Genomic DNA, 14,685 nt, shown 5'->3' on the forward strand with positions numbered 1-14,685 from the left:
AATATATAAATATTGGTGTTAAATGTAATCAGAGCTACTGGATGGTACTTGAGTGTTTTATGTGGTACATTTTTTCTATTAAGTACATTATAAGGACATATTTTGAAATGTGAAAGGAATTGTGTCACTTAAAAGTAATGATTAGATTCTCCATAAATGCAAAGTGGAACAGAAAGTTAGTAGTTTGTTGGCTGACTTTGGCCAATGTCCTAGTTTGGACTGATTATCACTTAACTTTCTAAACTTCACTGTCTTAAAGTAGAAAAGAAAAGAAACTTTCAAAACGGCCTAATCAGTAATATTAGGTGCTGGGAAATATATGACATGGAAAATAGAAAATTTATATAAATTCCATTACAGTTTGCAGTAAGAATCTTACTCATTTACTTAAGTTCTGGTAAGATCTGAATATCTTTTGAAGGAACCAGTATACCCAGAATTAAAGATTGTGAAATCGGTCTTCTACACCAGTCAGCAAGACCTTGTTTTGTTTTTATATTTTTAATCATAAAGATCATTCACTGCTTCTTTTGTACTCCAATAATTTGATTTTGAAATTTAATTCCATTACAATTCATAGTCATTTACAAATCAATGAACTACTCCTTGTCCTGAAATTTTTGTTCCCAAATTCTGATTTCAATATTTTACATTGAAGAAAATAAAAGATAAATAAAACAAGTACTATATTTAGGAATCAATAGTCTGATAAGTTAATTATATTTTGATGTTGTCTTTGGTCCTTATATTAAGAATAAAAATATTAGTTACATATGTAAAGTATTTGAGAAAGGAGGTATGTATCCTTTCTATAAAATTGACGGTAACTGTAATATATTAATGTTAACAACCAAGGTTATTGTGAGAAATAGGTATAATACTATTGTAATGAAGTCTAATTAGAAAATCAATCAAATAAAGTATTTATGGTATATTTTAAAATCACTAAAAACAAATCTAGCCTCAGAAGAGTAGGAAATAATGTTTTTTTAGATATTTATCAAACATTATAATCAAATAATTTCTCTTTATAAATATATGCATAATCTAGAAATACTCTGTAGCCTGTCAATATCTTAACTTTTTTGGTGTGGACATCATAGACATAGTTAAAGTCATCTCTCATTTATATTATGTTCCTAGACCCTTCCTTCTCCTACCTTGGGGAAGGGAGGCAGCAAGGATCATTTCATCATCCACTACATGTATTTATTTTACTATTTGCAACTTAAGGTGCTGTATTATATTTATATAATAAGCCCTAATATTTTAATTAGTCACATATTCTTTTTCTTTCTTTTTTTTTTAAGAGAGAGAGAGTGAGAAGAGGAAAGAGGGGCAGAGAGAGAGAGAGAGAGAGAGAGAGAGAGAGAGAGAAAGAGAGACAGAGACCATCATAAGCAGGCTTCATGCTCAGCACAGACCCAGACACGGGGCTCCATCCCACGACCCTGGGATCATGACCTGAATGGAATCAAGAGTCAGATGCTCAACCAAGTGAGCCACCCAGGTGTCCCTGGTCACATATATATTCTTAAAAAAATAAATAAATAAAAAGTGCATTTCTTGATCTTGGTACTTATGGGCTAAATACCCGAATCCCTTCAGATGACTATACTTCTATGAAAGAAGCCCAAATCTTTGCACTGCTAAATGAAATTGTTTAGTAAATTAAATCAAGATCAACTGATGATCTGTATAATTTAGACTCAAACCTTCTGGGATCTTTTCCTTAAAACAAGAGTGCTTGATTTAAAATTAGGAAATTGCAGTGACTCTTTTTGGCCTTTGCAAATTGAGCCAAAATTAGATTTTGAAACTCACAGAGCATTTAAAATCTCAATTATCTAGTAGTCATAAAGTCCTTTTTTTTTTTTTTAAAGATGGGACTGAACATAAGTACTAGAAAAACAATGGCCAAAGTTATGCTAATTCTTGTCTAGTGGTAGGATAATAACCCATTTTGTTTTCTTTTGAAGTTCTTTTAATCATAGATGCTAAAGAAATGGAGTTGCAGTTTTGATGTTATAAATCAAGTTAGAATGCTTCCATTAATTTCTTACTTAGTATTTTACATTTTTAATTAATTTCAATTCCATTCTCTTTCAGCTAAAATCAGAAAAAAATATTAATTTAGATTTTATAAACTAAGTGCACAGTTCTGTAATCATTAGGGTCTCAATTTGAGTAATTTAATATGTAGCTGACACCAATAGGCTATTCCTTAAAGTATTCAATATTATGGCATGTGTTTAGGAAGCATCTAAATATTAATTAGTAAGTTTATGAGTAAATGTTTATGTATAGGTAAAAGTAAGTCTCAATACTTTGGCCATATGTTTTATTGTAAAATGTTTTAATAATTACTGCACACGAACTGTGTTCTCTCTCATTCACCCTTGATTGTTCTTTCCTCTGCCACTGGCCACTAATATGGTTATTTTGGAGAGATTATTGTCTCCAAGATGGTTATTTTGGAGAGGTTAATGTCCCAGCCCAAATCCCACCATTTAGACTTCATGCAATTTTGGACAAACCTTTCAACGCTGTGAAATTTTGTTTTCTTATCTTTAAAACGAGGATAAGGAAATTTGACCTGCTTTCTTCATGGAGCTGTTATGATAAATACATTATTATTGTAAATGTTTTTAAAAGTATCAAGGCATAATAGATAGGTATATAGATAAAAATATGTTGTGTGAACTTATATTAGCGTTTTACATATAAATATAACCTACATAATCATAAATATTACATAAGAAATACAAATATCAGAAACAGATGAAGTATATTGATAAATATTTATTCATTAAGTTATACTTGATAAATATATCCCATCAGTCTGGTCCAGTATACTATCTAAGTTAAAAAAAACCAACAACCTGATGCCTTTTTCCAAGAGGGCACAGATTTTTCTTTTTTAAAAATTTTTTCAGTGTTTATTTTTGAGAGAGAGAAAGACAGAGTGTGAGCATGGGTGGGCAGGAAAAAGGGAGACACAGAATCCAAAGCAGTCTCCCAGCTGTCAGCACAGAGCCCAACACGGGGCCCAAATTCATGAACTGCGAGATCATGACCTGAGCTGAAGTTGTACGCTTAACCGACTGAGCCACCCAGGTGCCCTGTTTGTTTTGTTTGTTTGTTTTAAAGATTTTTGTTATAGAAAGGTAAGGCCAGGGTAGTCTTTCTCAAAAGACATCTTGAATACCTTTAAACCAAGATGCTGCTCTTGATGACATTTTTTCTTCTGTGACAGCTAGAAAGGATTTAGCTCAGCAGACTATATTTGCATACACTGAATATTTTTTAGCTGTCAAGTGTCACAAAACCACTTTCTTTTGACTCTATTTCATTTAGTCACAGGCTATTATTTCTAGGCTAATTTGTAGGTTAAAGTGTTTCCTTGAGTGATATAGTGAATAGAATGAGTGATGGAAAACTATGTGGATTCAATAAATAATTTGAATATTACTATAAATACATGAATACCTTGGCCTTAAATCCTGAGATAATTAATTAGTGGTCCTCTCCTACTTCTGGGCAATCAAATCAACTCATTATCAAGTTTTACTTATTAGTAATTAACATTTGATAAAATCCTACATTAGATGTCTTCCTAACAATCTAAATGTAACAAATCATAAATTCTTACTGAGAATCTTTATGGAGTTAATACTTCCAACAAAGCTATATTTTTATTCAATATGCTCTTTCTCTCTGTCTCTGTCTCTGTCTCCATATATAAATGTATATAATACCAAATGACAAGATTTTTAATAGATTGGAGGACAGTATCTCTGAAACATCAATATGGTTATAAAGCAGTGTAATAAATATTACTTTGGCATATCCTTGGAATTCATAGATTTAGAACTATTTTTTAACATCTTTGAATGATTCTGAAGTTACATGATATGCAATAATTTGTAATTTTCTTTTGCACAAATTTAAATTAACATATGCTGTGAAAGACTGGTACACCTGTTTGTTCTTGACTCAACACTGGACACACAGAAATTTTCCAAAGTGGTGCAACACTCTTCTGGTGAAAGTGAAGGGCAAGTGCAATGGTCTATGAGAATCAGATACAGAAGCTAACAGATAATAGAAGTCCCAGATACATTCAATAGAGAAATGTTCTATATTTGCTCTAAAGGAAAGGTATGTTTTTAATTTCTGAAGTTATTGCCTTATATGATAAGTTGCACATGATGATGATTTATGAAAATTTTAGATCTCAGGACATTACGTTCCCTGAAGGATATAAGGAGTGCTGTATCTCATGTTTCATGCTGCTACCTCTTTCTTCCCCGTACTTCTAATGGGTCTTTCTCAGCTTTCTAGCAGCACTCCTGCTTTTTCTAAATCATTTTTGTCCTCAGGTCCACCTTCATCCAGTCTCCTGTCATTGAGTATAATAAAATATAAAAGACATTTCAGTAGTGTTTATCATCGATATATAGATAAAGGAAAACTCCATGTATTTTTGCAGTTGTACAGATTGAGACAAATCAATACAATGGAGCATGCCATTAGTAAACAGATAACTGTTACTATTTTTTATAGAAATACATTTTTCCAGTTTATATTCATTTTTCATTGAAGTTTTATGTTGTGTTATTTAGGACATCTCAGTCTCCCTGAAGGCTAACTTCTAAACTTGGATACACATGATTCCATTTAAGTAAGGTGAGCAAATAAATATGGTCAGGGTCAACATATATGGAGTTTAGGGTTATCATACAAGACTCACTTTCTAGAAAACTCAGGGAAAAGAAGTATTCTGAATATTTTGGTTTATGTATATAGAAATTGTTTAGAAATTCATAATAGAATTTCTTCTAACTCCTTTTTCCTAGCTTGAATGAATTACACATCTGCATTTTGGTTTCCTCTCAAACTTAGTTTACTATAAAATTTATCATCAAAGACAGAGAGGGAACAGTAGAATGCAGAGGTTAAGGATGAGGTCTCTGTGATTGCCTGGGTTTAGAGTCTACCCCACTGCCCAGTGATGTGAACTTGGGGAGATGACTTCTTTTTCAGGCCCAGTTTTCTCATTTAGAAAATGAAGATACCATATAACTTCAGTTAGAGGGTTGTTGAGAAAAGATATAAAGTTATTCCTCAAAATACTTAATGCTGTGCTTGACATGTCTTATGCGTTCCATGATTGCAAATGCCTCTTTCTTCACATTATTATTATTATTGAAACAATGTATCAAATTATCACTAGTCTCACTTTCATTTTTACCCCTATTTCAATGTGAACTACATATTTGCAACATTATTATAAGATTCTTGTGTATAAATATGTAACACCTGTTGTGAAGATATCCAATACATGTTTGCTTATGAATATAATGACAAACTTTTTTACATCTGTAGTCTAAGGCCTACACTAGTTGATTATTTTAGTAAAGATTTTATTTTTAAAGTTTATTTATTTTGAGAAAGAGAGAGAGCAGGGGAGAGAGAGAGAGGGAGGGAAAGGGAAAGGGAGAGAGAGAGAATCCCAAGCAGGCTACACTAGTTGATTATTTTAGTAAAGATTTTATTTTTAAAGTTTATTTATTTTGAGAAAGAAGGGGGGGGAGGGAGAGGGAGGGAGGGAGAGAGGGGGAGGGAGAGGGAGAGGGAGAGGGAGAGAGAGAGAGAGAGAGAGAGAGAGAGAGAGAGAGAATCCCAAGCAGGCCCCATGTTATCTGTGCAGAGCCCAACGCAGGCTGGAACTCACAAACCGTGAGATCGTGACTGGAGTCAAAATCAAGAGTTGGACACTTAAAGGACTGAGCCACGTGGGAGCCCCAGTAAAGATTACTTTAGAAACATCTAAGTTACAAATTGAGTCAGATCATACAAGTATTGGTATTGGATCAAACTAGCTTTTATTTACACATTTGATACACAGCATGAAGATATCTTAAAGTTAAAATTTTTAGTTAAGGAAAAACAATTTGGGGGAGAATATTAACTAAATTTGGGGAGGATATAACCACCCCTGTATGACTTTACATACTTCACCATACTATGAGTAGTGGTATTATTATCACCTTTTTAGTTCTAAGAAGTAACTTTGCTTACAATGTAGAGCCTCTATTGTGATTTAAAGTTTCATAATATAAACAATGCAACTTTAATCCTCCACAAACAAATCAGCCCTATGGAAATAGGTATTAGCTCACTTTTTCACAAAGAACCAAATTCAGCTCTCTACTGAAAATTAAAATTACATGTGTATATACAGCAGAATCCCATTTCAAATGAATAAATAAGTAACATGCAGGTGAGGAATAGAGGAAGGAAAGAAGAATAGGAAGAGAAAGGAAATCAGAAGGAATATCAACTGGGTGCCTGGGTGGCTCAGTCGGATAGGTGTGTAACTTTGGCTCAAGTCATGATCTCGTGGTTCGTGAGTTTGAGTCCTGCATAGGGCTCTGCTGATAGCTCAGAGCCTGCAGCTTGCTTCAGAGTCTGTGTCTGTCTATCTTTCTCTGTTCCTCCCCTGTACACATTCTGTCTCCCTCTCTCTCTTTCAAAAATAAATAAAGGTTAAAAAAAAAAGGCATATAAACCAATCTATTAAAAGAGTGGTCTCTGAGGATTAGGATTATAGATTTTGGATTTTTACATTATATATTTGTATCATATTCTAATTTTTTTAACCCTGAGTATCAATTACTTTGTTAAAAAAAAAGAGAGAAATATATAATACATATAATATATATATAACATATATATTCTCTCTCTCTTTTATATATATACACATATATACACATATATGTGTATATATATATAAATATATGTAAACTCATATGTAAATCTCATATATATGTATATATATATAAAAATATATATATCAAAAAACTCCAATTCATTGGCAATTCTGCTATATTCTAAGATACCATTATTTTTACCTGAATGATTTATTTACTAGAAATGAAAAAAGGTCTTTAAGAAGTTAAACCAATTTGTACTTTGGGATTATTGACGATAAAAGGATTCCAGAGAAGTTTCTCTGATGGAATGTGGTATTACTTATTTTAAAAATTAGTGCTTTGGGGGCGCCTGGGTGGCTCAGTCAGTTGAGCGACTGACTTCGGCTCAGGTCATGATGTCATGGTTTGTGAGTTCAAGCCCCGCGTCAGGCTCTGTGCTGACAGCTCAGAGCCTGGAGCCTGCTTCGGATTCTGTGTCTCCCTCTCTCTCTGCCCCTCCCCCACTCATGCTCTGTCTCTCTCTGTTTCAGAAATAAATAAACATTAATTTTTTTTTAAAATTAGTCCTTTATAAGAAAGCATAAAGCAGCAGATATGTTCTGAATATTAGTTCTAAATACGATATAGTGGTCAATAAGTCAACTTGTATTCTTAAACCTCCAACAGGCAAGTTGAAAGAAACAGCTTAAAAATTCAGCATTAAGAAGATGATCTTTATGCAACATATAAATATAATCTTCCTTATTTAAAGACATTAAAACTAGCTCCATTCCAGTCACAGATATTATGCACTGATCTTAGTAAATTCCATTAGTATGTTTATTTCTAATATTAAGGTTTGTATTTTGAAACAGAGAACTTAGACTAATTGGAGACATTTTCTCACCTATTGCCTCCCCTTTATAGCTAAGAATGCAAGATTTTGTGACCAGTAGGTTATATATAAATCCTAATGGTCATTATTTATCTGCCTTAATTAAATGTGATTTTTTTTCTTGGCATACTTTTTGGTTTACAGTGGGCATACTGGTTTTGTGATAAAGACATTTCTTAACATGGCAATCTGCTGAATAGGTTGGACAGTGCTCTTTCCCTAGTAGTCATCAACTGCCTTTCTTTTGTTTTCTCATGTACCCATGTACAATTGGGAAAGTGATGAAGGCATTGGGAAGGAAGGGGCAAGATGATATCAGAGAAGGTGAAAAATGTCCTGATGTCAAAAATGGCAGGCTAAGAGAGTAGAATATAGGAAATATGGTATACATGTGGTAGGGCAGACAGAGAATGAGACAGAGGGGAGGAAACATTTTCCTACTGATAGAAGTCATCCTGAGAGGCACTGAGGTGACAGAAAATCTATGTCTAGTGCTGACATTTGCTTCCAGAGGCTCTACAAAGATCTGATCTAAGAGTCTCCAAATTTCTCTTGTGAGTAGACCATTCACTGTATCCTCCTGCAAAGTATGAAACATGATGGAACAGAAATGTAAACTAAATTAGTGCTTAGAAGCTCGCTCCCAATTTTTAAGACAGCTCATTCTGCATTTACTTTTTTGATAAAGTCAGATAAGCTGGCTATTGTTAAGGCATCCAGTGGTATATGAATCAGAGAGCTTCCTCTCCTGTTTTCTCAACTTGCCCGACTATAAAGTATAAGAGACTGAGATATAAAACAGCGTATTAAGTAGAGTGACCTGTTTTCTCTCACTGCAAGTGATCTTTCAAGTACCAATTAATAAATTCTATGTAACGAGACTAGGAAATTTATCTTTCTGGTGAATATGGAAGACTAGTGCCTGCCTGTCAACAAGAACAGGTATTTTACTGTTAACTCAGATATTTTAGTAGGAAACTAGAAATGCTACACATTATACTGGCATGAGGAAATACTTCATTTTAAAATATTTAACAATGAGTGATACCTTCACTTGTGTTAACACATGACCTCATGGATTATACAAAGATATTTCCGATTTGAAACTGACTCTCGTACTTTAAAGCTGAGTCCTGATTTATAGATTGAATAATAAAAGCCTGAAATTGCTTTCATGCTTATTTAATCATGTGAGTGTTTTTTAAAATGTCAAATGGAATCTAGATTATAAATGAATTCATTTGTACTACCGAAGACAGTAAGTAGCCATGCTTTACAACAAATGTGGTATGCTTTCATCTACATTTTTCTATGATGGAATCAGAACTTTTGAAAGAATGACAAGCTTGAGGAAAGATCAAAGTAAAGATGCATTTCAAGTTAAAATATTTTATCATTATCTTTTTTTTAAGTCAATGTTTATCATATTTCTATAGAATAGAAATTATGTTAAGGTTATCAGATTTTAGATTCTCTTTTCAATTAAATTCATTCAGTGGGAGATCACCACACCATTTTGGAAAATGTGTGGGTTTCAAAGTTTGTTTTAAATATTGGCTTTGCTATGTGTTATTAGTGTGACATTAGTTAAACCTCTGGACTTCAACTTCCTGTTCTATAAAATAGGGGTAATCTTGCTATAAGGATCACAGATGTTTCATGTAAGTTTTTATGTGAGAATGATAGTACCTTGCCTGGAAGATATGCTCAGAAAACACATAAATAGGATATTTTCATCATGTACTACACACTTTTTTTGCAGTAAAATATTAAACATTCCCATAGAACCTTCAAGAGTAGCAAGTGAATGGAGTTTTCAGTAACAGGTGGTCTCTTGATACTGACACTGGTACCTGACACTCGGCCAACTCAGGTTACTGATCACTGTTCTCTATTCCCTTAAAACCATAAGCAAACCTATACATTTATTTTTTTTAATTTTTAATGTTTATTTATATTTGAGAGAGAGACAGAGTGTGAGCAGGGGACAGGCAGATAGAGAGGGAGACACAGAATCTGAAGCAGGCTATAGGCTCTGAGCTGTCAGCACAGAGCCCGACGTGGGGCTCGAACCCACCAACTGTGAGATCATGCATGACCGGAGGCGAAGTCAGACACTTAGTTGACTGAGCCATCCAGGCACCCCAGAAACATATAAACTTCTATATTATGTTAACCAAGAGACATAGAGATAATGAGAGAGAATGCTGTAGAGTTAAGGGACATTTGTGGTTTTCACAATGGTTTATTTTTAAGTTGAAGAACTAAAGGCACAAGAATAATTTCTTAATAATACAGTTTGAAAACAAACTATTTCCCTGAGAAGAAAGAATTCATGGGAACCTTTAATATGTCATTTGTGTCAAATTTATTTAAAAACTGTTAGTGCTTCAATTGTTATTAAGCTAAATGGCCTTAGTTCCATTAATATACTGAAAATAAAAATGATCTAAATAGTACAAATAAGACCTAAAAGCACTATTTGGTCTCTTAAATTGCATCAGATTGATTCTGATTGAATCATACTTGAGTGTAGTAAAACTTTCTTTTGGACAAATAGCAGGCACAAAGACCTTATTCCATATTATCCAAGATATCCACAGGGATAACTTCAAGCTGCACTTACATGGAATGCACTATCATTTATAAACCTTAATTTGCCATGCAAGTTTATATGACTTGCAGAAGTGAATGTCAGACTTGAGATTGTTTGTATATCAATGGCAGGGTAGCTCTTGCCTGCCATCTTTGGGTGCCAGCACTCTGAAACTAGTAAGAGCAGATGTGATGTCATGAAGGGATGACGTTGGGATGGGGCATCACTGTGGGATACTGACAAGAGAAGAAGGCACCCTTTGGGCACTCTGAACAGTTTCATTCTATCAAAGGTTTCTGCTAAAAGGCCACTAACTTAGGGAAATTATCATTCCCCATTGCTGGAGAAACCTACTATATTCACTTCTGATTATTTTAAGAGTCAAAGTTTGGTGGATGAATCGCTGATTGATTGATCGATTGGAGTCTACTATTAACACATAACTTTATGTGCTAGTTAAAGCCTACTCAAAATGCAGGCTTTTGAAACTCAAAATCAGCTTTCTCACAAATCATGTTTTTTTGTGCTTTATGAACTCTTACTTTTTAATTCACAGCCAAGAATGTTCTCTTCTGTTGATCAGCACTGATGTTTCTGCTCTGACAGCCCTGCCCTGAGTTAATGCATTCAAAGATATAGCCTGAATGGTGAGAAAGCCACAGGGTGATGAAACAACAACAGCAATAATAAAAGAATTCCAGTGCACACAAAAACATATTGATTACTATATCAAACTAATAACAGACAGTGACTGGTTTCTCTTTCATTGCTTTACAAGATCAAGCCTATTGTTTGAAAAGGATCAAAGGAGAATACTATGCAGGATATCTGGATTAGAGATTCTTTCTCCCCTTGGTTTATAAAAACAGTAACATTTTTAAAGAGTCAAATCAGGTATGGAATGTTACTGAGAAAGGAAATTTCAGAATTGTATTCTCTGTAACTTTTGATCTTTCATTCTGCGGCTTAACAAAGGGACTTGATTAGTTGAAGCACCTGCAGTTTTAAATAGTTATCTTAACAGTTTGAATTTTTAGAAAAGTTCTCCCAGATGAAGAGGCAGTTAGTAATTATAAAAATGACTAAAAAGTGTGGTTTGCCGTGGTTCTTTGGGATACTTCCCTTAGCTCTGATTATTTACTTCAAACCAAAAGTGGCTTCCTTTTATTTTTTGCATAAAATCTGAACAATTTAACATAGCACTCAAGGACAGCCATCTGATTTGACCTTACCTCTGTGCCTTCATGAATCTGGATTTCAGGGTCCATTGCTTTCCTTTCAAACACTTCCTGAACTTTTTGGACTCCATGAAGTTACATAGCCTATTCCCTTCACCAGGTGGCGCTTTGATCCTCATCAATGGACAGGCTACCCCTCTCATCTCAGGGTCCCTTAGTTTCTGTCCTACCTTTAGTCATAAAGATATCTCCAGGCTCTCTCATACTGCTCCTATGGCACTTGTTTAAGGCTACATGGTATTATAGATATCTGTGTAGTAAAAAGAAGACCAGGCCCAGGAGAAATTTGGGGTTTTACTCCTATTTTAAACAAACACTGGGGCAAGGCCATTTCAATTCTCTGAGCCTCAAGTCAGTCTGTGGATTTCATAACTGCCCTTACATTGTTTTCAGTCTGAGGTTTATTGGCTAAAGTTTTCTACTTGTGCACAGAAATTAAGTCTCAATTTCCTATAACGCTTTGGATTCAGTAAATATTTGCTGAATCAAATAGAATGGCAGGTGAGAAACAAGAAGTTTATTGACAAGTCCAGTGAAATAACTGGGGAAAATAAGAGCAAGTTTAGTTTTTGTATTTGACTAAATAAATGTTCATGTTAATAAATATTATCTCATTGACAAAAGGTAGGCGAGAGGCTGGTTATGGGGTTCCCTTTCCCACTCCCTCCATCTCAGCCAACAATTGTGATTTCCTTCTCTTAAATGCAGATTAAACGTTTGAATACTCTTCCTTCGTACAATTAGGGAAAGGCAATATACAGTAATTCGTAGCAAAGAAAAAGGCTGAAGATTAACAACTAATTCACGTTTCATTTGACAAGCTTCTGAATAAGCTCAGAAAGCCTTGCCAGGAAAATACCAAGTTAGATCACTTTATTTCAAAGAAGATAAAAATAACTCCATTCCTTCACAACAGTCTCAACCTTTTCAGTATTTCAACAAGTGGCATTTTGTGTCCTAGCTCACTGCCATAGCTCCGTGTTGGTAAAGATTATCTCCCTATTTCGGAGAGGATAAAAAATAAGCTTACCTCTATCCTTCTTAGGCCATCACATCTGCTATTCAATTATGTGCTCTTTGCTTGTGGATACCTGAAATAGTGAGAAAGAATAAAAAAGGAAAATTAAATATAACTCAACAGCATTTTGTGCAAGGCAAACATTTACAATTTTAATCAATGACAGACACACACTTCATAAAACTATTAGCATGCAACTCCAGCTGCAAAAACTGAACAGCAATATGCCTAAGCTGGTTAGCAGCAAAAAAGTAAACCAATCACATCGACAAAAGCCACCATAAACAAAAAAACTGTATTTAAAAGATGAACAGTTTTGGCATTCGTCCCTACCATCAAGTCTTTTGCTTTCTTTTTCCATCAAAATTTAGATTACGTTTGATGTTAGCAAGAGTTGCATTACTATTATTGTTAATTTTAGTTCTGTTTATTACCTTGAGGGTTATATATTGTAAAATAATTTTGGTGCCTCTAGTTAATGTTAATTAGTTGTTTTAATAGCCTATAGACCTATTTGTTAAGTTTTTGTAGGTTTACTTTTTTAACTATCAGGAACTTAATAACTGAGAATATTTAACATTACTGTTGCATAGGCAAAATTACAGAGTTACTATTAGTGTTACCTGTTTAACGTTTAGTCATCCTTTGAGTCCTGCGACATATTTCCTTAATAATCATCAGCCATCAAGTCTGATAGTCTCAAAAGAAATATCAGCCCTCTAAACTGCCTTCAAGGGCGGTGATATTTAGCACTGAAAATTACAAATAAAGTTTTTGAGGTTGAATAGCAACAACTGGCCAGTGACACTGATGATTTGTTTGTCAAAACAAATTGTTATAAACTACGCAAATGAAGTCCACGCACTCCTTTGAGTGAAAACAATAAAGTGAATCTACGCAATGCTTACATGTTGGATGGGATATTTAATGTGCGGGGAAACTCAAAGGTTGAAGAACTAGGCATTTAGACAGTGGTAAGTGGTACTCTTACCTCTTTATACTCCATTACTCTTTCTCACGAGAGACATGCTAATGCAAACAAGTCAATCAGAATTTGTGTTTAGCAAGATAAAGCTTAGAGGATAGTTTAAAATCCATTTATTATTCTAAATCCATTTTTTTCCATTAACATGTTATACATTAGTGTTTACTAACCATGATTCATGTAACAGTTTAGTTTGTTAACTTTTAAATTATTTAACAACCATAAGTTATTAATACAGTTTTTAAGTATTACACAAATATCTTAAAACAGGCTTGGGTTCATTTTTGTAATTTTTAAATAGAAAACATTTTAGGCATCTCTTGAAGAAGAAATAAAGCAGGCATTTAAAGCTAGAAAACAAGTAATTCCAAATTTAGTTTTTACAAAAGTTTTCAGCTTTATTGACAAATTATGGCAAACATATTTGACAAATTGTGGTTTCCTATTTAGAGTAGCTTACACATGGAACTTTATGTGTGTGTTTTTTTTTTCTTTTTTAACAAATACAGGTTAAAACACTGAACAAATTCAGTTAGCTACATACATACAGTAGCTGCTTGTTTTCAACTCCATTAAAACAGCATTTAAAATTAAATTTACAAACTTAATATCGAACATCTTCATCTAACTAACAGATATTAAAAGACAGGTTAAAACATCTTATCTACAACTTTATTATCAGCTAGTTCAAAAATCATATTACAGTCTTTTAGCAACCCTAAACAAAGTTTTTGCTAGTTGATTGAGACTCAAAATCTGTTAACAGATTCATGCTCTTTCTTAAGAAAAAAAAAAAAGGAAAAGAAAAAAAAGAAAAAAAAAAGATTACACACAACAATGAAAAACAACCAGGAGAATATCATCCTACTGAATGGTTTATAGACAGTGCTTGCCAATGTCTTTTTTAGTCCGTTTTGTAAAATAATACTAGTGTCAATGTCACGCCAACAGTATAGGGGGAAATACAAGAAATATATGGGAGAAATCATGAGCAGTTATCCCTAGAATAGGAAAAAAAAAAAAAAGGACTATTACTTGTCTTGTTGCTGTTTATGTGGAGACCACAGGCTATGAATTGTCTTTGAGGTGAGGTCACGGGTGAGAAGGACCTTCAATATCTACCATAGGGGTGCTCCCTGTATCCCCCTCTGGCTGACCTTGGCGGTGGTGCCTTCAGGCTGGAGCGGGTTGTGGCCCATTCTTCTGGTGCTATGAACAAGAGAAAGACAATAACATTCACATGATTTCACAGTTA

The 14,685-nt window shown here is 33.9% G+C and overlaps 1 protein-coding gene across 1 annotated transcript in view; it reads right to left on the reverse strand.

The window, feature by feature from the left end:
* Positions 1-13,528: 13,528 nt before the first annotated feature.
* The window catches only part of KHDRBS2 (KH RNA binding domain containing, signal transduction associated 2), a 609,605-nt gene continuing 608,448 nt past the window's right edge, over positions 13,529-14,685 (reverse strand). Inside the window, exon 9 of the mRNA XM_043591717.1 lies at positions 13,529-14,639. Coding sequence (XP_043447652.1) covers positions 14,542-14,639 — 98 coding nt within the window. The 3' untranslated portion in view covers positions 13,529-14,541. The remainder of the gene's footprint in view (positions 14,640-14,685) is intronic.

This window comes from Prionailurus bengalensis, chromosome B2, assembly GCF_016509475.1.
Source record: "Prionailurus bengalensis isolate Pbe53 chromosome B2, Fcat_Pben_1.1_paternal_pri, whole genome shotgun sequence".
Classification (NCBI taxonomy): domain Eukaryota; kingdom Metazoa; phylum Chordata; class Mammalia; order Carnivora; family Felidae; genus Prionailurus; species Prionailurus bengalensis.